This window comes from Sarcophilus harrisii, chromosome 1 (genome assembly GCF_902635505.1).
Source record: "Sarcophilus harrisii chromosome 1, mSarHar1.11, whole genome shotgun sequence".
Lineage (NCBI taxonomy): Eukaryota > Metazoa > Chordata > Mammalia > Dasyuromorphia > Dasyuridae > Sarcophilus > Sarcophilus harrisii.
The window spans coordinates 642,417,326-642,441,750 of NC_045426.1; the positions used below are offsets into that span (position 1 = coordinate 642,417,326).

General features: G+C 37.2%; 1 protein-coding gene across 3 annotated transcripts; it reads left to right on the plus strand.

Annotated features, from left to right (window-relative positions):
- The first annotated feature begins 58 nt into the window (after positions 1-58).
- LOC116420724 (zinc transporter 10-like) lies at positions 59-15,418 on the plus strand. Of its 3 annotated transcripts, none has more exons than XM_031947368.1 (4): positions 59-345; positions 942-992; positions 8,930-9,169; positions 12,870-15,418. In XM_031947368.1, the coding sequence occupies exons 1-4, from the start codon at positions 321-323 to the stop codon at positions 13,355-13,357; spliced, it is 804 nt and encodes a 267-aa protein (XP_031803228.1). In that variant the 5' UTR covers positions 59-320; the 3' UTR covers positions 13,358-15,418. The 3 variants fall into 3 exon arrangements, 1 of the variants encoding a protein (XP_031803228.1); XR_004231136.1 differs by lacking the exons at positions 8,930-9,169; positions 12,870-15,418 and adding exons at positions 3,436-3,548; positions 4,253-4,553 and having other exon boundaries at positions 308-345; positions 942-2,194; XR_004231137.1 differs by lacking the exons at positions 59-345; positions 942-992; positions 8,930-9,169; positions 12,870-15,418 and adding exons at positions 1,129-2,194; positions 3,436-3,548; positions 3,804-4,559.
- The last annotated feature ends 9,007 nt before the right edge of the window (positions 15,419-24,425 follow it).

The following is a 24,425-nucleotide window of genomic DNA, read 5'->3' on the forward strand; positions in this document are numbered from 1 at the left end:
GTAAACACACACACACACACACACATACTTAGTAAATTTGGAGGGTGGGGAAGGAGATTAGGTATTCCCAGAGACTGAGGTCAGGGACATCATTGGAAGCCTTGGGTCATAAAGGTATGGATTCAAGAGATAGAATGTCCTTTGTGAGACACAGTCCTGAAAGTAGGAGGGGGAGCTATGTATAACCATTCTAAATAGATTGGAGTCAGTTTGTAAAAGGCTTTAAATGCCAAACAGAGGAATTTGTATTTTACCCCAGAGACAACAGGAAGCTTCCTAGGCTTTTTGAGCAAGGAAATGATTTGGTCAGGCCTGTACTGATGTATAAGTTAACCTTGATAGTTTGTAAGTTACTTCTTTCTCTTTTCTTCACCTATATATTCAATGATACTTTTTACCCAGTTATTGGTACTTTTTACCCAGTTACTATAAACCACCATCAACAGGACTAAGGAAACATGCAAAATAAGAAACAGAATTTTACATAAAACCCTTAGCATAGTATATTGGATATTTTAACAAAGTAAAACCAAATTGACAAATTTGTCCCCCTCTGGTCTATCATTTGGCTTTGGTTTCTTATTGTTATAGCTCCCATTGATCTTATTTTGAATCGTTTTATTCAGGTCTTTTCGTGTTTCCTTTTATCCTTCATATTTATATGTTTTAGGTGCCACAGTATATAGAATTCAGTCACTGAACACAGAGGTTGTTTCCAGTTTTCCAGTGTTTATTTACAAATAAAGTACAATTAATTTTTTTGTGTGTGCGAATACTTTTTTTTTTTTGGGTGATATATTAAGGACAAAGTCCTAGCAATAGAATAACTAAATCAAAATATATCTGTTTTGTATTTAATATTTTATATTACCACTTTACCCTCTAAAGAGTGGGAATCCACTCCCACTGACACTCTAATGGAACTCTTTCTTTCTCTCTAGACCCATCAATGTTGAATCTTGAATTTTTCTTGTGTTATCTTTCTTGTGCAGGTAAGCTTAAGGCTAAAGTTATCTTGGTTTGCATCTCTTAAGGAATTTGAGCAGGTTGTTTATTACTCCGAGTTATCTGTTTCCAAACATCCAAACAGCTTTTGAATATAATACTTGCAGTTTTCCCCAACAATTTTCCTGTAAATGTAGGCATCAAAGAAAGATGGAAAAGGCTCAGGGTTATAATGAAGGGTCACTTCTAGCCCCCTCAAGTTACATTTGCTCTTAATGACCACAACTTTGGGGCCCAAAGCTGTCGGAGTATGAAGGATTAGGAGGTGAATAGCCTTTCTAGAATTAAACTTCACCTGGCTGTGGGTCAAAAAGAAAAGGATCATCCTCATCAGGATGATTAAATGTATGATAACCTAAGAATGTCTCCTTTGCCTGTGACTTTGAACATAAGGGAGATACTTTTCTCTAAAGGTCTTGGGTTATCTGTGTCACTCTTCCCATTCCCTACAAGAATAGTGAGACAATCTAGGTTAGTTTGCCTAGATTTATTTATCCTGTTGCCCACATGTAATGGCTGTAGAAATCAATGGTCCTTGTCCTTATGCAGACCCAGAGGTTTGGACTACATTGCTAAATAAATCCTCTGGATGCAATTATTGGGTGTCATTATTCCATCATGACACTATAACAATGGCTAGACTGGAGTGGAAGAAGGCTGTTCAGACTGGCCAGGAGCAGCTTCCTGTAGGCTGTTACACTTGACTTAGAACAAGACAATATCTCAGGACCCTCTCAGGGTATGTTTGGGGAAGGAATGGGGTGAATAAAGTGTGGCCAATGCCATTGCAACAGGGCGTGTCCCTCCAGCTGGAAGTTTTGGGTGTCTAGTTGACAGGCCTCTCTGAATTCTTAGAGCCAGACACTCCTAAGCTAAGACTAACCCACCAGATGTCTTGCCCCTTCTTCTGGCTGGTCTGGTGCCCAGACCTGAGCTGGCTAAAAAGTGCCTGATAAAACCAGGTGGGTAAAGGCCACAAAGGCGTGTGGCAGGGAGAGGCCGATATGGTGAGAGGACTTGACAAGAAGCACCCTAGTGTTGACCCTCAGCTTCCCAGCCCACCCTTCCTCTCCTTTGGACGTGTTTTCCTTGGATCTTCATCCTCAGTAAGCCCAGCTTCAAGGCAACCACAGAAAACTGATATCACTGCAGTCTTGAACACTCTAGGGAAGGCATTGTCATTACTCTGGTAAGATAAAGGCTGTCTTCTGTTCCCTCCTCCCCTGAGATCTGCCACTATCCTCATGTCCATGATCTTAGTCTCAAGAGCTAGAAACATTGGTTTCTCTTAGTCCCCTGCCCAGCCCCTCGGTCCCCAACCCCCAGGACACCTTTCCCCTCATATCCTTGATTTCCCAAGATACCCACAAAAAGTGTGATGGTACCGGGACCTCATCTGTGGGACGTAGGTTCCCAACCAGGAAACTGGAGCGTGTGGACAGTAACTGTCATTCTGTGATGAGTTTCTTCTCATGGCTGGTCATGCCCTAGATCCCGTCTCTGGCTCTGAGGAGCAGCAGCAGCAGTTTCTGCCTTCCCTGGGTGACAGCAACACACTTCAAACCCCCAAACTTCTAACCAGCATCCCTGAATTCTCCCCTTGATTAATTTAGGATCCTTAAATCCTTCTCTGTGGAGCTTGCTTAAACTCTCAGGATGTCTGAGCAACTCGCTGCTGAGGATTCTGGTGATCTCTCCCTAACTGACCAATCTAGGGCCCTTGGGACAACAGCTTACAGGGAGACTTGTGAATCCCTTATTAACCAGCCCAAGACCCCTAGGCTACCTCCTCTCCTCAAGTATACTGGAGAATGAGGAATGTAACCAGACATGTAAGATAACTTCAAAAAGGTTGGGAGAAAGATTAAGACTCTAGGGTTTGCTCCCAGAGAACAGAAGAGGTTAATGTTGAGAAGAGGCTCAGGGGCTAAAATCGGAAAGGAGATAATGGGTTTCCTCCTAAGGGGAGGTTTTCAATAGAAGACTAGACAGAAGGGTCACTTGAGTGTGTATTAGAGAGGATTCTTTTCAGGTTATTTATTGAACTATGTGCTCTCGGAGGTCCCATTTCTGACCCTCCCCCAGTTGCAATCAATTCCTAACAATAAGCTCCGTCACCACCCCTCCACCAGCTCCCCCACCCCCAGCTCTGGTATTTAGAATTGTGAAAGAATGGAGATGAAATGGCAAAATTCAGGAATTTCAGTTGCCTCTCTTAGATTGTTTCTACTTGTGGTGGCCTGGAAAGGGTTTTGGGGAGGGGGGAAAATGGGGAGAGGAGGGTATAGAGGGGAAGTATCTACAGATCACTGGCCAATGCTGGGACCCCCTTAGGAATTGTGGGCTCTGGCTCCAGGACAGCAAAGCAGCCTTCTCTCCCCCAGCCCCTCTCCCTGCTGATCCTTCTTCTCTTCCTGTTTCTTCCCCCAGACCTAGTTCTGCTGCCAAGAGAGTTTCTCAGATGTGAGTCTGGAGGGAGGGGGAGGGAAAGGGAGAAAGAAGAGAGGAGAGGAAGGAGTTTGAGGAGCCCATAACAGAAACAGGTACAGGGATGGTATGAACGCTGGGAACCCCCTTCTCCCCCAAAGCACATGGCCCAGAGGATAGGATGAAATTCAGAGAGATTGTTGTCTTTTTTCCCACCCTGGTCGGGTCTGGGGCCAGCTTGCAGGCCGCCAGGGCACAGACAAGAACCTGACTTTTAAAAACAGACTTTTTGTGTTTATGTAAATCTGAGCTTGCCTATCCAAATATGTTTATGTAAATTTGTGTGTATCTTTGTGTAATGTCTGTAATAGGAGGCACAGACCCCCATGAACATCATCTCCCAGGCCCGACATCCAGGGAGACTGGTGCTGGCACATCATGGGCTCTCTCTGCCTACCTGCATCAGTATCATGGCCTGATCAGAGTTGGATGAACTCCTGGGGAGTCCAGGGAGGACCCTGAGCTGTCACCAGCTGGGTGGGGGAATTCAGGTTTTCATGGTTCTAGATAGACGTAGGGAGGAACAGATCTCACAGGACAAAGGGCTGCCTACCAAGATAAGGAGCCGGAGGTGAAGGAAGTGAGGGGGAGACTCTTTGAGGGAGGTCACGGGCTTGGGAAATAATCCAGAGGGGAAAGGGTAGGGACAAAGAGACTGCAAGTTTAGGACCCCCACACGGGTGGGGGAGTGAAAGTCGGAGGGCTGGGAGAGGGAATGAGGAGATGAGGGCTGGGTACTTCTGCTGGCTCTATCATCTAGGGAGGATCAGCTGCTGGAATGGTTAACCTGGGGCCATCTGAGCTGCAGCCAATCACAGTGCCTGGCAGGAAATACCTGCTTGGGAGATTCCCCAAGAGTCCTCCAGCCCAGCCCTGCCTTGGCCCAGGACTTCTGGTGACCAGCTGCAGTCCAATTCTCTTCTTTCTCCTCTTCCTGAGACCAAGATCTACACCAGGAGGCCCCCACTGCTCCCTTCAACCAGGCCCCCAGAGATCCATAGCCCAGCCCCACAAGTCCCCACCTCCACCTTCACCTCCAGGAATGTGTCATGGTCGCAGCCCTCAGCCAGGAAGGGGGGTAAGAGACAACTTGAAGCCAAACATCAATGTCAGGATATTGATCTGGACAGCCAGGTTCATCAATAACTACCCGGTGCACCACCAGTGCTACTTCCTTATCATATGTGCCTTCTGGAGGCCATCCTACCCCAAAGGAAGGCCACTCCTTCTGGCAAAACAGTTTTAATTTATTCTTTCTCCACGATATTCCATAATCATGATATTTAAATGTCTCAGAAAAATGACTAAGAAGACATTCAAGTGGAGTTAGTGTTTTTGAAGCAGAGTTTCACCTGGCTGAGTTAATAAGACTATCTAGTCTTATGCCACCAGGGGGAGAATTCCTACTATCTTTAAACACTGCCTTTTTTTTTTTCTTCCCTTCTCTCCCTTTTCTTTTTCTCACAGGCTGCTGAAGTCAGCCAGAGACAAAGAGAGAGAGAGATTTTTTTTTTCAAGCTTCTTGATGTTTTCTAAACCTGTAACACAGGCTAAATTCTCATTTCTTACAAGCTTGCTAATTTTTAACATAGACACACAAAATGCAAAGCAAACACACACACAAACACACGTTGAGCTCCAATTTACTAAGCACAGTTGCAACTTTGTTCTTAAAAATTTTTCAACTAACAAAACAGACAGACAAATCACACAGAACATAGAACACACAGTTAACACAAACCCAGAGGGTATTTTCCAGCATCCTGGAAGAATATCCGTCTCAAAATTTGTAAACCCATCAGCATTTATTCTGACACCAGGTTGCTAGCAACAGCCCAGACAGAACTAGATGGTACCCAAAGGTACCCAGACAGACTTACTCTCCCAAATGCCAAATCAATTCCATTGTTCACCCTAGGCCATACTGAGGCTGAAGAACCTCTTCCTTTTCCCGGGAGGCTCTGGAGGTATCCAGAGTACTGATCTTTTCCTAAGGAATAAACCCAGATCCTGAGCCTTCTCAGGCCCAGGTGGAGACGGAGAGGTCTCTAATCTCCAATCCATGACTCAGTTTCCCTTTATCTCCATGGGACCTCCAAATTGTAATGCCGGAAAAACTGAGGCAGGAGAGAGATTAGAGAGTTTTCAATAGTTTATTAATTGGAGAGTATAATTGACTGGACAGGACTCTCGTCTCAAATTATCCAGTCAGATAAAGATATATACTGGGACCAAGGAATCTATGTTGGTCCCAGGACTGGGGAAACTGTCATCTCAAAGAATCCAGCATGCTGCATCTAGCAGCCAGCCTCCAGCAATGAATGGGAGAAAGCCAACCTCTTAAATATTCTCTAAAGATAAAGAACCATGAAGGGCGCCAAAGTTTCTGTCAGGTTGGGGGGAGACCATAAATCCTAAAAGCCCAGAGACAGGATGTTTGAATACCCAGAGAAAAAGATGTCAGTGAGGTATCTTGGAATATTTTAAGAGGGATATTGTAAATTCTTGAGAACAGGAGAGGGTCAGGAGTTCTGTTCTCTTGTTCATCTCGCTCTCAATTTATAACCTTAGAGTAAACGGTTCCCAAATTAAATGGTTGGGAAAAAAGCAATGGGTAAAGGAAGTTGAAGAGAATAAAATGTAGGTTTTATGTCAATAATAGATATTTATAAGTGGCTTTAGCAAGTAGTAGATTTCCCCCCATAGGAAGTCTTTAAAAAGAGACTAGATGACTACTTGTTGGGGTATCTTTTCAGGTATGGATTGGATTAGGTGGCTATGAAAGTCCCTAATAAATCTAAAATTCTGTGATTCTTTGAAAATCATTCTCTCCGTCATCGTCGGTTTCCTTATTTGTAAAAATAAGGGTTTGAGATAACTAATTTACTGTCAGGTATGTTGGACTTCATGACCTGAGGTGCCTTCCATCTATGAAATTCTGATTCCAAGAGCCCCTTGAGCTCTGAATCATTCTTAGGGGAAATGGAAGGATATCTCCAAAGTTTTACACAAAACCTGAATATAGGACTTTTATCACAGAGATACAAAGGGCTTTTAAAATCATATGGTTCAACCTTCTCATTTTACTGATAAAAAAATTTGAGGCCCAGAAAGATTAGATAACTTACCAATGGCCACACAAGTAGTAATTGTCAGAATTTGGGTTTAAACATCAATTTTTGGATTTCATATCTGATATCTACATTCATGACATATTGACAAGAGCGGTCCATATCAGAAGGATTTTGACGGAAATCAGGCAAAAATATTTATTGGACATCTTCTCCATGTTTAACATTGTGATGGGCATAATGATTTAAAAAATAAAACAATTATAAGATATTGCCCTTACCCTTAAGGAGTCTGCAATCTAATTAAAATAACAATGACAACACTTAGGAAACAATTAGGGAAAAAAATAAAAATGGCTAAGGTAGTTTAAAGTTATCAAATGAATACAAGGAGATAGTGAACCCACACAAAGTGTGCATTTTTTCTTTTTGAGAAAAGTTTTATGAATCTGCCTTTTTTTATATTACAATCCTTTACAGATTACTCCTGCATTAATATAGTTCTCTTGTAACAAAATTAAATAGTTAAGTACAGCTGATAATATAGTGACCTCAGGCAACATTTTACCCCCACCATCACCTTCCATTCATACACACCTCTCTATTTTGAAAAACAAATAAACAGAAATTCACTTTTCTCCTCCCTTTTGCCTGACTGTATATTATACATGAAATTTATGGAATTGCTTTGGCCTTGAGCATTAAAGATTAGATCTAAAGATTAGGTTTCTTTTAGATATTGTGAAATATTCTAGATAATTCTTGAGTTGAGAGAGAGAAAGATAGAGGGAGGTGGAGGGGGGGGGGGGCGATGGGAGATAAGAGATAGAAGAGGGAAAGGAGGGAAAAAGACAAAGCAGAACATTTTTTTCTACACTATCAGTCTAAACATATTTTGTTTATACTTTCTGAAGTCTATTTTCCTAAGACCTAGGATACATGTCTATGTCTAGTATTTCCTTCCTTAATGGGCATTTAAGGACATTTCTGTTAACTTAATACCTCTAGTACCTCTTCATTTATTGAAGAACAAATTGTTTGTCTTTTGTTAAACACAAAGCTATGATAGAATACTTATTTTTGAAGATATTTTAATCTAATGTTTTAGAATATAAAAATTGAATAAGTTGTAGGCAAGTCTTTACATGGAAAAGTATAGTTTATTTAGAAAGAAAGGTAACGAAAAAAACTTCCCTTTTTGCATCACCTTTTGTAACTGTTATGCAGTCATTTTCAGTTGTGTCCAATTCTCTTGAATTCCATTTGGTGTTTTCTTGGCAAAGATACTAGAGTAGTTTGTCATTTTCTTCTCCAGCTCATCTAGCAGATGAGGAAACTGAGATACACAGCTAAATAACTTGCCCAAACTCATATAGTTAGTATGACCTCACTATCCTTCTAAAATAGTTTAAGACCAATCTAAAATAGACATCTATACACTCACTTGTCCACTTTGGTTACTTATAATGGATCATAGTCAAGGTGGTTTATTTATTTCCTTTAACACCTGCTTCTTTGCTGTTGCTTTTTATTTATTTACTTTTTTCTTTCTTTCTTCTTTTTTTTTTTTTTGATGATACCTTTCCCCTCCCCCAATAGTATTTTATTTTTAATTACATGCAAAAATAAGTTTCTTTTTTGTAAGATTTTGAATTCCAATTTTTTTCGCCTTCCTTCCTCAAGATAGCAAGCAATCTGATATAGGTCAGCATGTACAATCATTTTAAATATATTTCCATATTAGTCATATTCTTAAAAATAGTCAGAATAAAAGGGAAAAAAAAAAAAAAACACAAGAAAAATCAAACAAACCAAAAGGTTGGAAATAGTATGCTTCATATGAATAGTATTCCATCTTCATGATTCTTCCTCTGGATGCAGATGGCATTTTACTTCCCAAGTCTAAAACTCCAGACATTTTCATTAGTTGACCTCCATGCATGGAGTTTTCCCCTTCATTCCTGCCTTCTAGCTTCTCTGGCTTACTTCGTGTTCCAGCTGAAATGCTATAATAAGTCTTTCTTATTTCTCCCTTAATACTACTGCCTTCAATTGTTCATAGTTCAAAAGTTCAATTGTTGTTGATTATTTTTGTTTGATTTTTATATAGCTTATTTGTAGATGGTTATTTGAATTTCTCTCCCTGATTAGATTGTATGCTCTGTGAAGGCAGTGTCATTTTTGCTTTTCTTAGTATTTTAGTATATAATAAATGCTTATTTACTTGATTCTCTAAAGAATGACTTTATTTGTATGTCTTTCTGAGCCATCATACTTTTCTCATAAGGTAATGTGTGCAAAAATCTTGATAGGCTTGAGATGGCGATTGTGATTTTCACATGTTTTGTTTTTGTTTTTTCTGATAGCTGTTCTGTTGCATGTAATGGGAGATGCACTGGGATCTGTGATTGTAGTAATTACTGCTATCATATCCTATATGGTTCCTCTGGAGGGAGATAAACCATGTAACTGGCAGTGCTACATTGATCCAAGCCTTACTATTATCATGGTCATCATCATTTTGTCATCTGCTTTTCCACTCATCAAGGAGACAGTATCCATCTTACTACAAATGGTTCCTAAAGGTATCAATTTGGAAGAACTGGGTAAGCTGAATTTACTTTTAGTTTGTGGTGCCTTTATCAATGTAATTTTAATGATACAGATAGACATATGAATTGAAATTACAATTTTATTGAAATCTCAGATGAGGACATTCCCATTACTGTGCATCTAGACCATATTAATGTTAAATGACCCAGGTCTTCCTGGCTTCAAGGCCAGCTCTCTATCCATTATGCCATACTTTTTCTTAATGTTAATGACATAAATTATATGTGTGGTATTTCTGGGGAAAATTTTTATTTATATATTCTGAATTCCTCAGTTCTCTGGGGTTGTAGAAATTCAATCATGGATTTTCATTCTAGTTATGTGACCCTTATGTAAGACTTTACATTTTCTGTCCTGTATTTTTATGAATTTTGAAAATATGGAACTCAAGAGTCAACACTTGTACTTTTCACCCATATGAGATAGACCAAGTGATTTCTTTTAATTTGCCATACCCTTTTGTCAAGAATCCTTGTTGTCTTGCTGCTCTCAGTGATCTGAAAAGCATTTTTGCTTCAGATATTGCAGAGTTGCTAGTTGAATTTTTAAGTATGGCAAAGGTTCTCAGTTTATTATAGCACATGAAAACAGTTGGTTTAAAATTCAGATCATTCTTGACCTCTTTTTGGATTGATCTGTTTTTTTTTTTTTTTTTTTTTGCTTAGCCTCAGGTTAAAAACAACCTATAAGTATTAGTTTTGACTTTGGTATAAATCTGAGTTCAAGATGTGAATGTGTCTATGTGTGTGGGTTGTGTATATGTCTATATATATAGTATATATGTTTGTATATTGCATTGTATATTAATATATATATGTATATTGTTAATAAAATAATTTAATGGGAATAATCCAAACATTGCTAGGGGAAAATAATTATGCCATATTTCAAACTGTAACTGCCCTAAGAAAATGGAATATATTCCATACAGTACAGGTTTTTAATTTAGTAAAATTTTAAATTGTGTCCTTTTCAGTTTGGCAAACATTTTAATTCACAAAATATCTCTTCATTCTAATTTTGGTATTGAAAATATTGATAAGACACAGTCAGTGTTTTGTGATATAGTTCACAAAATGAATATACACTCAGGATATCTGATTTTTTTTTAACAGACCTCAGACGGTCCCAATTCCACTTTTTCCCTCTCCACATTCTACTGCTACTGTTCATTTGTTTATGTTGTGTGCAACTCTTCATGAATCCATTAGGAGTGTTTTGTGGCAACTCATTTTACAGATAAGGAACTGAGGCCATCAGGGTTGTGTGCCTTTTTTTTTTTCTATAACCAAAAATTTCCCCAGTATCCTTCCCCTTCCTTCTCCCAGAAAGTCATTTTATATATATATATATAATTAAAGAAAAAAGAAAGGGAAAAATAAGCTAAATTAATTAATACATTTTTAAAAATCTGAAAATCTCTGCAGTGTACCCTAGTCATGGATGTTGTACCTCTGCAAGTGGGTGGGAATGGGAATGTCTTCTCATATCTTCTTTGGAACCAGAATTGTTTGTGATTTTTCAACATTCACCATTGTTTTGTGGTTATTCTTTTCCTTTACATTGTATATTGTTGGGCCCTGAAACCTTCCACTCCACCCGTTTTCCATGACCCCTATAACACAATGCTTTGGCTAATAGTACAAACTAGCATTGGTTTGAGGCACCCGGGCATGTATTCTGCTGACAGGTGTGCAGTAGGTGTTCCAGCCAGAGAAATAAGTCACAGTCATGCATCGAGTACGTGCTGAAAACAGGGCATGAAGTCCCCTCCACTGGAAGGACTATTGCCGAGAAATGTGACCTGGGGGAAACAGGACAATTGGGGGGAAGATATAAGAGATAAGGGATGAGGGAGAAGTAGAGACATCATGAGCTGTACCAAATAAAGTCTGCTTGCTGCAACCTTCTTTGGGAGTGGTGACTGGGTAAGGAAAGGTACTGCCCAGTTAGGAGTAGCCTAACAGTATATGTCGTTTTCTTGGCTTGTGCACATTTATTTTTGTTGTATTCATCAGGTCTCCAAACCAACATTTCTTAAGCCCAAGATGGCACAATGGATAGAATGTTAGGTCTTCTAGCTGTGTGACACTGGTCAAGTCATTGGATTTTTATTTAGCTCAATTTCGTCAACTATAAAAGAGGCAGAATAATAGTACCTACCTGTGATGTTGTTAATAAGTTATTTGTAAAAATATCTTCCAGAGTCATTAGTATCTCCTCTTGGGATGATATTGATTAGTTTTCTCCCTTAACTCTTGTTCCTTAGGGAAAAGATTTTATTATAAGCTAAAACTGCAGAGATCTAAAATTCCTGTCTTATTTTATTTCACTGCAACGTCATTAATCTTATGCATGGGTCCAACCTTGCCCTGAGGTTGTGATGGTGATCCATAATACCTTTGCATAGACTGGCCCCCATGCCTGTAATGTACTCCTATACTACCTCTACCACAGTGAATCTCTGGTTTCCTGTAAGGCTTACCTTAGGAAATCTGTGTTTACTCCCTAGTTGCTGAGATCCTCCTAGAAATTATTTTGTATCTATACTATATATACTTAGTATTGGATTTTCTGTGTACTTACATTTTCCCCTCAATAGAATGTAAACCACTTTGAGGACAAGGACTATTTCATTTTTTTGCAGCTGCATTTTTATCAACCAGCAGAGTGTCTGACACATAGTAGGCATTTAATCAATGCTTTTTGAGTGAATGAATGATGCTTTTGGGAACTTACAAGCTAGTTAACAAAAGAATGCACATAAATGGCTAAATATCAGCATAAGGCAAGCTATCATGACATGCAAAAATTGGCATTGGCATTGTTATGTTCTGTGAGAGTTCAGAGAAAAAGAGAATTCACTTTGAACACAATCAAGACATTGCCTTATATGAAGAAGCCTTTCTTTAATGCCCACCCCTTCAAACCATTTTGTTTTTATTCCACATATATGTGCTTGTCTCCCCACTGGAATGTAAGCTTTCTGTGAGTAGCAATAATTTTATTTGTAATATCTGTATCTATAACACCTAATACAAATGGCTAGAACATAGTAGGCATTTAATACTTGTTAATTTTTTTTTCAATACAGCAAGCTCTAGTGAAAGGGATAGTAGACTTAGAGGCAACTGAGGCCTGGCTTTGGATTGAAATTTCCATTGCAATGCCTAATGACTGTTTAATCCAGAGTTTCAGTTTCATTCTCTATATAATGGGACAATAATACTTGTATGATTTACTTCTTGGATTATTATAAACAAAGTGCTTTGAAAATTTTAAAATATTATGGAAATAAGGAGAGATATTTGTTTAGAGCACAATTAATTTTCTTAGGATGAAGTCCTTTTAAAAATGTTTTGGCATTTTGAAGATTCACAAACCATTCCCTCTCCCCTATACCTATCCTGTGCAGGTGAATATTGTTGACTTGTTTGTGTGTTTACCTGAGCATCTCCTATTTAGTCATTTTAGTTCAAACATTTATTTCCTGAGGTAAGTGTTTTCTTACCTGGTGAGGGCTGATTTAAATCAAGACAAGTTATTTGAGATAGGAACATTTAAATGGGCTCCATATATTGTAGTTCTGTTGGACAGAACTATTGGTTAATAATTTTTCTTTGATATCTTTATAAAATAGTCACTCTTAATTCTGGTACTCATCTGTATACTATCTGTTCTTCTCTCTTCTAGTGGGCAAGCTGTCCAATGTACCTGGTGTTAGCAGCATACATGAAATGCACATCTGGGAACTTGGAAGTAGGAAGAACATTGCCACTCTCCACATCAAGTGCCAAAGCAGCAAAGATTACCAAGATGCCAATTTGAAAATGCGAGAAATTTTCCACAGTGCAGGGATCCATAATGTAACCATCCAGCCAGAATATGTGGACCAGGAGGAATCCTTGGATCAGGACTTGATGCTCCTCTGTAACTCACCGTGCATCTCCAAAGCATGTGTGAATCATCTCTGTTGCCCTCCAGAGATGCAATCCCTTACTCACATCAATGTTTGTGCAGAGCCCAATGGTTGTCCTCCAACTGCAACATATAGGAGTGATGGCTTAAGTCGAAATGACACAGCTGCAATTATCATCCAAGCAGAATGTCATGGTGATAGTGGGCCAGCCGCTAAAGAGAAACAAGGAGATCTGATCTTTGTCAATAGCACCCATTTTTAATTTGGTCTCAGCTTTGAAAGTCAACTGATTGAGAAAAGCAGCTTAACCACCAGTCACCTCATGCTAATTCTTGTGGGACAGATTTCCTGAATGATGACCAATAACCAAAATTAGTAATGTAATAATGTGTTAAAATAAGGGATGAAGTCCTTTTTAAAAATTTGGGCAATTTTAAGATTCACAAGCTCTTCCTACCCCACCCTACCTAAACTATGCAGGTGAATATTGTTACCCTGTTGACCTATTAACCTGTAAACCTATGTGTTTATCTGAGCATCTTCCCTTTAGTCAAGAACATTAGTTTGAACATTTATTTCCTGAAGTAAATTAAAAAAGTGTAGAGACAATGTGAACTAGAGACTAATTCAATATTTTTGGAGGACTGGGATTTGAATATTCTCTCCTCCTTACCCTGACCCTTTTTTGGGAATCATTTTTGACTGAGTTATTTTAGTCTACTGAGGTGAACTCTGGATAATATAAGCTTTTCTGTTGTGCTTTTCTGAATCATCAATAATGAATTTCACAGTAGTGTTCTATTCTGTCCTTCCATCTCTCTTACATCTTCTCTTTGATAGAGAATAAAATGGGGTCTTAATAAGCTCGAAAAGACTGGAACAGTAGAAGAGATCATTGAGTTCAATAAAAGAAATTTTTTTTTCTTCATAATATATTTGCTTCAGAGGTGGAGAAACAAAAGTGATTGTCTTTCTTTCTTTCTTTTTTTTTAATGAAGACAACCACAGCTATAGGTTCAAGAAATATTGAGTAAAGTTTTTTCACTTAACATTGCAGGAAAATAAAGTCATATTTGAGGCAGCATGCATTTCTTGTTTTCAACAGTCAATCCATTTGGAGCTGCTCTCATTTATTTCTTTGGCCAAGTCCTACTTGTTCATCTGAAGTGATTCCATAGTGCAGGGATCCACGCATATGGGTCACGTTACATATGTCTTGACTAGGAGAAGATGGATATTATCCAGATTTAAAATATAAAACATTTTAGTTTTCATTCCTACTGAATAAATAAGCTACTTTGTAGTTTCATGCTCTGTTCAGATGATTGTTTTTCCTATAATTACACATTTTCACATATTTATTTTAACTTCCTATTTTGGCAATTTGATAGAAACTTATGTTAGAAGGGAAAATTCAGATATATTAATTTCAATTTTGAATATATTCTGAGGGGTTTGAAATTTTCTTTTGTTTCTGAACCTCCAATCCAATTGAAATAGACACAATTAAAGTAGGATTCCAATTTTATTATTGTTGAAGGCCACTCCAATGTGTTAATTATTATTCAAATATCAGTATTTTTATGGGGTATAAAGATAAGGACAGTGTCTCACTAAAATTTTAGGAATTAGATAAACTTCCAGCTTCCCAGGACAGATGACAGGCTAGATGAAAGATAAAACGTCTTTAGGGAATTTAAATGAGTTCTCTTACTATGCACAAAAAGACTCCTGTAATGCAAAGTTGGTAAAGGTAATAGCTTTTCCAATTTAATATAGCATATTTCCTATTCTCTTAGTGAGTTTTAGAGGCAGGAACAATTACACTAGTGCAGATAAAATAATGGAATTGCCCACTTGTTACTTCTTGAAAAATATATCTTATTTTCTCACGTCTTCTGTCATGAGAGAGATAAATTGAAAACTGTCTGCATGGGTTTTTATCCTCCAAAGAGTATTTCTACCCTTTTGGTAGAGATTGCAATATGCACTTTATAGCTTTCAAAAAGTTTCTTTAGCACAATTGAACTTTTAAAAAAATGTAAGGGCATGATAGAAATGGATACAAACTAGGGAAACCATATGAAGTTAATAGTGCGAATATTTTGGACACATTCTACTACTTTAAATATTATTCACAAGAGTGGCAAGCCTGCAACCAAAGAAACAACTGGGCTTTTCTTACTAATTTCAATAAGAATTTAACATTTCCAACATTCTGTCAACACTGATGTGGCATAGTTTTATGTGAAAACTGTATTAATATATTGTATTTTGGCTTGCATCCAAATAGTTTTTAAAATTATATGTGTGTATATACATATATATACATGTGTTTATGTGTGTGTGTGCATATATATGTGTGTATATAGATATATAGATATGTAGATATATATTTTTAAATTCTGTGGGAAACCTATTTTGAAATGTAAGGGGAAACTATCTCCAAGATAGTTAAAGACATCCTAAGAAAATATCTCCCATTCCTACTACTAAAATTAAACAATTTATTAACAAATATTAATGCACTGCTTCTATTCAGTTTGACACATTGGTTGATACCATCAAGAATGCTAAATAGTTGGACAATAATGAAATACATTCTTTTACATTTCTGGTTAAATATTTTTTTTTCTGATGTGGTAAAACATTGCACTTAACATTTCTCTATTTGTCTGACTTTCCCCTTCTCCACTTTGTACCTCTGCCTTTATATGTAGGAGAATTTCCCTCTAATCTTGACACTTCCCCATCCTACTTCCATCTGCTGAACTATCCCTGTCAACAGCAACAAAATTAAAGCCAGGCAAATATCTCTGTTTGATTTTTTTTTTTCTTGTCTAGGGGGATACCTGAAAATGATTTTGTTTTTTAAAGGCAAATAATTTTCATAAACTCTGTAAGAATCTTTGATGTGGGTTAATTAGAGGTTAGCTGCTATTATCACGATGTTTGTCATACAATAAGAGTATAGCTTTATTTCATATCTTACAGCTATCTGGTGGGTTACATTTAGCCCTTAGCATAGTGCCTGACACATAGTAGGTGCTTATTAAAATGCTCATGGCTTGGCTTAGTCAAGCATAGTCAATATAAATCAGGAAGTACAAGAAGCAAGAAAATCTGTGGAGTTAGGACCAATACTGAGGGATTATATGAAGCAGATTTTGTTTTAACATGACAATTTTTATGACAAAAGGAGATATTTACAAGCAGAATGGACTGCCTCTGTTTGAGAGTATTCAAGCAGAAACTTAATAATCATGCATCAGACTTAACACGAGAAAAAATACCCTTTACATTATTTTGGCACCAGTTCAAAAAAATAGTCTGCTTTTATCTTCAAACTTTATTTTTAGAATAAGAAGAGATGTAGTACTGCAAAGGTTTTTATGAAACCATCTAGTTCAATCCCCATCATCTAGTAGTTGAGGAAACAGGAAGTTCTATGACTTCCTATGATCAAGATCACACAAGTTGTAATTAATTATAGGCAGGATTTGTGTGGGTAGCTGGCACTAATCTAAGGCCACTTAAGGGCACATTCCAAAAGACTGCCCTAACCTTGAATAGGAATCTCTTATTCACATCATGGAGTTTCCTACATGACCAAAGACCACCTTAACCTTCAATAGGCAGATAATACATTTCCTAATCACATCCTGGAGCTTCCTAAGTGACCAAAGACACCTGATCAGCTCATCCTTGGGCGAGAAACCAATCCTTTGCCTAGGACCCCCACCCTGTATTAAGTTCTTGCTACCCTGGTGTGACATATATCTGTACTATTGCACTAATTAAACGAAGCTTGATCAGATTGTTTTGTCTTGCTTCCTCTGTCCCAGTTTCCTTATCTCTTTTCTTCCAGGGTCCACACACTCTGCCTCCTGGGCATTCAAATGAATTTCAGTAATCTGATTTAAGAGCTTTGGGAGTATTCTTGTATGTATTTTGTGCTGCCTGTAGACTAAAGACAAGATCCCTAATGATAGGTGGCTCTTTATTAAATAAATGTTAAGATACAGAATTAGTACCATTGTGCTTCACTTCTATCAAAGCAATTTTATTACATCATACTCTTTCCCATGTTATTAATAAATGTCTATCCAAAAAGGACACAAATTATTTAAGCAAATATATTAGGAAAGAGATGGCCTGTATTGCATCCAGTTCTAGAAAATGATCAATTCAAAATTAGGTAACTAAGTAAAAGCAACCTGACATAGTGGAAAGAGAGCTTGGTTTGGAATTTGGGATTGACCTTGGACAAATTGCATCCTCTCTGGGACCTATTTTTCTTATCTATAAAATAGGAGGAAGATGAAAAGTATTTTACTGAATGATCCTGTTGATATCTTGTGTCACAAACTTTATAATGTCTATATATTTACCATCATGTTTTCTTCCCTGATTAAAAAAAAACTATTTCTTAATAAATCAAGAGACATAGGAATTAGGAAAATTTGTGGGCTAAGACCAGTAAGGAGTAAACACATGAGGCAGATTTTGACCTAATATAAAAAAAATTATGACAATTAAGATGTTCACATATAATGGCCTGTCTTATAATAGTGCCTCTGTCACTAGGAGTGTTCAAGTAGAAACTTGGTAGTGTGTTGGAAATATCTGCACCAAATCATTGGAATTAAATGACACAAAGTCCCTTCGATTCTGATGATCTGATTTTATGAAATGAACAGATTCGTTTTTAAAAAAATAATCATTGTTCTGGAGATTTAATTTTCAAAATGTTTTTATTGTGAAGTAACCTTTTGATTTTGATCATGCTCTTATCTGTTTTATTTAAGCACTGAAACAAAAAGCTAGAAGTTGACAAAATACACACATCTATTTCATAGACATGAAGAATTCAGCTAATTACCTCAGTGCTTCATGATCAATAACTTAAATTCAATATTGTCTGTCTGGTCAATTTAGCCCAACTAAAGACAGAAAAATAATTAATCTTATTGTCTATTTTTGTAAGATATCGAAGAAACATCCAATTTTGCTATCTTATAAAATAAAACAAAAAACTTCCCAGTTATTTGTTTAACTTTATCCTTTTCCCCATTCTTTTATTTTCAAATATTCAGTATCTATATTATCTTCTGTTGAATCAAAATTTCAAAGTAGGGAAAAATTTCTTAGATTTTTTTTTTTCCCCAGGCATGTGATCAGTCGATCCCCAGTATGTTGTTCTGCAGGTTCATAGTGCTTCTGTGCCTTCTATCTGAGCTATTCAATGTATTTGTGCCTTTCAAGTAGGATAGGATGGGGGAACTACTGACAGACAAAACCATAGTCAAACTGTAAACATTCCTGTAGCATTTAAAAATTTGGATTATGCTAAAGTCTCATTAATGCAGGATATATGTTTAGTGTTTGATAGGTCAGGTATTTTATTCTGGTCCAGAAGATTTTATCCTCCTAAGAGAGGAATCAGAAATGATTCCCAGAAATTGTTCCTGGGCTGTGATTTGTGGTGGAGGCCCATCTGAACAGTATAATATTTTTCCAAGGCAGGGTGGGGAGTGGGGGGGAGAAGGAAATCTTAGTGAAATTGTGAGCTTTTGTTACAGTATTGTGGAGTTTTGTTGCCTAAAAGTTTTTATTCTTCCAAAATGTAACTGACATTAGGGAGAAGTTTTCTATAAATCTCTCCAATGCTAAGGTTTGATAACTTGTTATTAACCTGCATGTGAAATTTCCCAATAATTTATATGCATTAATGTGTATTTTTTTTTAAAGTGGTGGATGTTTAATGGTGCTACAATAAAAATGTATTTTTTAAAATAAAAGCAGAACTAAGATGTCTTTGTGGATGCAAGCTTTTTGAGATGACTGAGTTGGTGCTATCCATGATAGTTACTATAGTAATCCAATTGCTCAGCTACTCCTTAAGATTATCAATATTTTAACATTGTTTATATTCTTTCAAGTGCAGTTCATATATGTCCACACCATATATGTGCACATACACACACATGAGGACATATCTATACACTACAGGGCATCTAATCAAATACAAGAATTAAAAAGCTCTTTATTTTTAATTGTTTTGCTCATCATCAATCCCTCATGTGTATAATGCTTCATAGCAATTTCAAAGCACTTTTGGAATGTGTTGAGATTTTATTTAGAAAGACCTGGGTACTGATAAGTCTGAGTGTTTGAATATTCTTAGTTCTTTAATACTACCCTGTGAATTTTATAGTTTACTGGTTGAGAAAGTACATAATGTAGAGATCACCAAGAGGCAGTTTTCATCAAGAAATAAATACTGATTCAACTTCATTTTCCTTTTTGACAACCTGGTATATTGTAAAAAGGCCAACACTGAAGTTAGGAAGACTTGACATGGATAAGTCTAAATGGGGAAGACAACTTTCTCAATGACCCAGGCAACTCTTTCAATCTGTAAGCTACATACAGATGAGTTGTTTATGTTCTAAATGAAGAGAACTTCCAAATTGATGAAAAGAGACAAGAGTTAGCTAAAGATGTAGAGTTAGGATCTTAGACACTATCTAATCTAACCTCCTTTTTTTTTTTTTAATGAATGAAAAAGTAGACCCAGAATGTCTTGGTCAAAAACTTAGTCAAAATCCCAAGAAAGTAGAAGAGCCAGAATTCAAACCGAGGTCCGGTAGCATCATTTCCATTAAATATTTGGATCAAAATCAAACCAAAATAAATTAAAAAAGCAAAACCAGATTGATATATCATGGGTTGCTGGATTTCAGCAAAGGCTTTCATGCTATGCTTGTGAACAAGATGGAGAGACGGCAGTTAAATGGAGGAAGTGTGGACAAGAGGACACTCGTTCTCTAGGTGTCATTTTTGATTCCTTTCCTCTTAAATTCAGTGAATCCAGTTTGAAGATAGTGGGAATCTGAAGCTGAAGGACAACTTCCTTACCCCTCCCCCAACAATGAGTGCATATGGATTATAGAGTAACCAGAAAGAATTTGATTTTCTCTTTTACCATGTAAAAAGAGATTAGCTGAAAATTTGCATCTCTATAAATCTGGTAGATGAGTTCTTTTCCCTTTTGGTAAGGGCTAATCTTGGAAAACTGATCTATTATTATTATTATTTTTTTTTACATGATAATCTTGTTCTGTATTTGTTCTTCTTCTTTTTTTTTTTTTATAGCCTTTTATTTACAGGATATATACATGGGTAACTTTACAGCATTAACAATTGCCAAACCTCTTGTTCCAATTTTTCACCTCTTACCCCCCCCCCACCCCCTCCCCTAGATGGCAGGATGACCAGTAGATGTTAAATATATTAAAATATAAATTAGATGCACAATAAGTATACCTGACCAAAACGTTATTTTGCTGTAGAAAAAGAATCAGACTCTGAAATATTGTACAATTAGCTTGTGAAGGAAATCAAAAATGCAGGTGTGCATAAATATAGGGATTGGGAATTCAATGTAATGGTTTTTAGTCATCTCCCAGAGTTCTTTTTCTGGGCATAGCTAGTTCAGTTCATTACTGCTCCATTAGAACTGATTTGGCTGATCTCGTTGCTGAGGATGGCCAGGTCCATCAGAACTGGTCATCATATAGTATTGTTGTTGAAGTATATAATGATCTCCTGGTCCTGCTCATTTCACTCAGCATCAGTTCGTGTAAGTCTCTCCAGGCCTTTCTGAAATCATCCTGTTGGTCATTTCTTACAGAACAATAATATTCCATAATATTCATATACCTCAATTTATTCAGCCATTCTCCAACTGATGGACATCCATTCAGTTTCCAGTTTTTAGCCACTACAAAAAGGGCTGCCACAAACATTCGTGCACATACAGGTCCCTTTCCCTTCTTTATAATCTCTTTGGGATATAATCCCAGTAGTAACACTGCTGGATCAAAGGGTATGCACAGTTTGATAACTTTTTGAGCATAGTTCCAAACTACTCTCCAAAATGGTTGGATTCGTCCACAACTCCACCAACAATGCATCAATGTCCCAGTTTTCCCGCATCCCCTCCAACAATCATCATTATTTTTTCCTGTCATCTTAGCCAATCTGACAGGTGTGTAGTGGTATCTTAGAGTTGTCTTAATTTGCATTTCTCTGATTAATAATGACTTGGAGCATCTTTTCATATGACTAGAAATAGTTTCAATTTCTTCATCTGAGAATTGTCTGTTCATATCCTTTGACCATGGAAAACTGATCTATTATAGCAAATGGCAATGAAATTGCCAAATTCTTCTAATCCTGATGACCCTTTGCTCCCTGTCCTTTCAATGTTATAATTTTAGCTTTCTTCTTTTCTTTTGCAGGCAATCAGGGTTAAGTGACTTGTCCATGATTACAAGCTAGTAAGTGTCTGTTATATTGGACCTCATGTTTTCCTGATTTTGAGGCTGGTGCTTTCTCTCTAATCTCTAAGTCACCTATTTCCCCCCCCCCCCCCCCCCTCCATTTTCAACAAGTCAACAAGGCATTGACTAAATCCTAGAGTAGTTTTCAAGGATAAAGGTCCTAGGAGAAGTTTGGATCTCCATAAACGGATTGGAGACACATTTCCCTCTTCAGCCACATTAAGGTTTGAGAGGAGGAAGAGCAGACATATTCTTCAAATGCAATGGAGACATTGAAATCACCCTTAGACAAGTGTAGATTTCAATAAACAGGAGGGCCTATAGCAGAGAGAGGGAATAACAAAAATATTTGTCTACAATTTTATTATTTTTCTTTTTGTCTTCATCTTTCTTTGGGTCTGCCTTTTATCTCCATCATGTTCTCTATCTCTGTCCCTGTCTCTTTGTCTCCGTCTCTCTCTATCCTCCTCACCCCTATCTTGTAGATATAAATTCTTGAGGGAAAAATGAGTCAAGTCAAGCAGAAGGGCATCTGTGCTATCTGTAGGTAGTCTGTAGGATATAAATTTCCTGCTGCAAGGCAAATATTACTAGAATTTCTTAAATGCTTTGCAGGTGATGGGCACTTTCAGAGAAAGGAAAACTTCTGGAATTCGACCCAGCATTTATCTATGATCTTTTTCCAGATCACATAGGACATCCTTGAAAGGGAAATTCCCTACCCCTTTAATGCTATTGTTAAATAAGAAGGAATGGACAGATCTTATCTAATAGGCCAATTACCTCAGTGGCTTGCAACTCAAATATATTGTTGTCTCAATCAGTTATTCAGTTATATTCTATATCCATTTGTTTTCCATAATGTAGCGGGAAATAATTAGACTATGAGTCAGGAAATCTGAGGTCTTGGTTTTTCTTTAAATTAGATATGTGGTCTCATGAAAGTCACTTCTTTTCTCTAAGAGATTTTACTCATCTGTAAAATGAAAGTGTTGAAATAGATAATTTGCTAAACTTACTTCTATCCTTACCATTCTATGATTCTATTGGAGTGCTCGAATTCTGCCCACAATACTAGAAATCTATAAAAACAGGAATTATACATCATCATGAGGCAGTAGTAGATTTGTTACAGGGTTCTGGTTCAGTACAATATTGAAGAAAGTTTTGATAGTGGTTATCTCTGATTCCTAAGTTGTACAACTGCCATCTGGAGGTATAAACTTCCTATCTCTGCTCTCCAGTTGCAGTGGGCTTGACTCATCATATCCAAATCTATTCCATATTTTTAAGCTTCAAGCTGATGCTTGTACCTCCTTTTTAACTTGATAAGCCATTAACCCCTGTGTTGCTTTGACTCCCTCTGACTTCTCTACTACTGGCCTTTCTTTCATGTAGCAGAGGCTCTAATCTAAAAACCACAGACATTAACACCAAAGCTAGCTGAGCATATATTTGTGAGACTGTTAATTTTGTAAACTCTGGCTAGTCTATATATGGATTTGAAATTTTTAAAAAATGTTTTTAGCCCCTACAAGGATCTTTTTGTTTTCTTATGTATATTTTCCACCTGTTCTGTATATTTATACAAGGTCCTAATCGTTCCAGGGCATTTAAGGAATTGCTTTATTTGGGAATTCTGAAGAAAAAAAATCCTAATGTAGTCTGAAGTCTTTTCTCTTCATCCAAGTCACAAGTTCTTTAAGAATTCAGATTTCATTTTCTACATATACGCATACACATATAAACACACACACATTATATATATCTATTTATAGCTATACCTATCTATCTCACATCTAGCAAAGTAAATGCTTAATAAATGCTCGTTAGCTTCAATATAGATAAAAGTATATTTTTCCTACAAAGGTGTAGTAAAGATGGTACATTCTAATTGTAGTTTTCCAAAGGCCATAGTCAGTTAATCAGATAATTAAATGATCATGACAAAAATAATTTTTTTTCTTTCTTCCCTCCCTTTCTTCTTCCTCCACTTCTTCCCTTTTCCTTTCTTCTTCCTTCCTTCCTCTCTTCCTTCCTTCCTTCTTTCCTTCCTTCCTCCCTCTCTTCCCTCCCTTCTTCTTCTCCACTTCTTCCTTTTCTTCCCTCTTTTCCTTTCTTCTTCCTTCTCTTCCTTCCTTCCTTCTTCCTTTTCTTCCTTCCTCCTCTCTCCTTCCTTCCTTCCTCTCTTCCTTCCTTCCTTTTTCTTCCTTCCTCCCTCTCTCCCTTCCTTCCTTCCTTCCTTCCTTCCTTCCTTCCTTCCTTCCTTCCTTCCTTCCCTGTGAAGTCCAGATTAGATCCCTTGAGGCCTCACAATCAGCCAGTCAGCATAAGCAAAAGTCCTTAATCTTTAGGGGGAGAAGTGAAGGAAATGTACAAAATTGCCAGGAGTTTTGCAAAGGATTTCTCCTCAATTCTAGAATCCAGAATCCCTACCTTTCTCCTCCTAGTCCTCTTTCCTAGTGAGTTCTAGCCTCTGTCACCTCACCCTCTAATCCTTGCCTGCAATTATCTTTACACCAAATATTGAGCCAGCATCAATGGTGAGAAGAGCCATTTATCCAAACATATACTAATAGTCATTGTCTTATTTCAAATTGGTAATTAGCCTTAAGCGGTTGGTTATCTGATTCAAGTGCACCTATTCAAAGTTTCAGCCTTTTAACACTTCCCTCTTTTCCTTTCCTCTTCCTTCCTTCCTTCTTTCCTTCCTTCCCTTCCTCCCTCCTTTCTTCCCTCCTTCCTTCCCTCTCTCCCTCTCTTCTTCCTTCTTCCTTCCTTCCCTCCTTCTGTTTTCCTTCCTTCCTTCCCTCCTTGAAGAAAACTTTTTCTTTTTACTTTATTTTTCTTATTTTATGTTTTTGTTTTGATTTGTTTCTTTTACAATATAACTAACATAGAAATGTTTTGCATGACTCCACATATGTAACCTTTATCAAATTGCTTGTTTTTTTCAATGAGGTGGAGAAAGAGAGGGAGTGA

Bases quoted from the DNA above. Each gene is read 5' to 3' on its own strand.
- LOC116420724 (XM_031947368.1), top strand. From the start codon at position 321: ATGTATAAGTTAACCTTGATAGTTT. The intron at 346-941 runs GTAAGTTACTTC...CTTTCTCTCTAG, and splicing joins TAAGTTAACCTTGATAGTTT to ACCCATCAATGTTGAATCTT. The intron at 9,170-12,869 runs GTAAGCTGAATT...TCTCTCTTCTAG, and splicing joins TATCAATTTGGAAGAACTGG to TGGGCAAGCTGTCCAATGTA.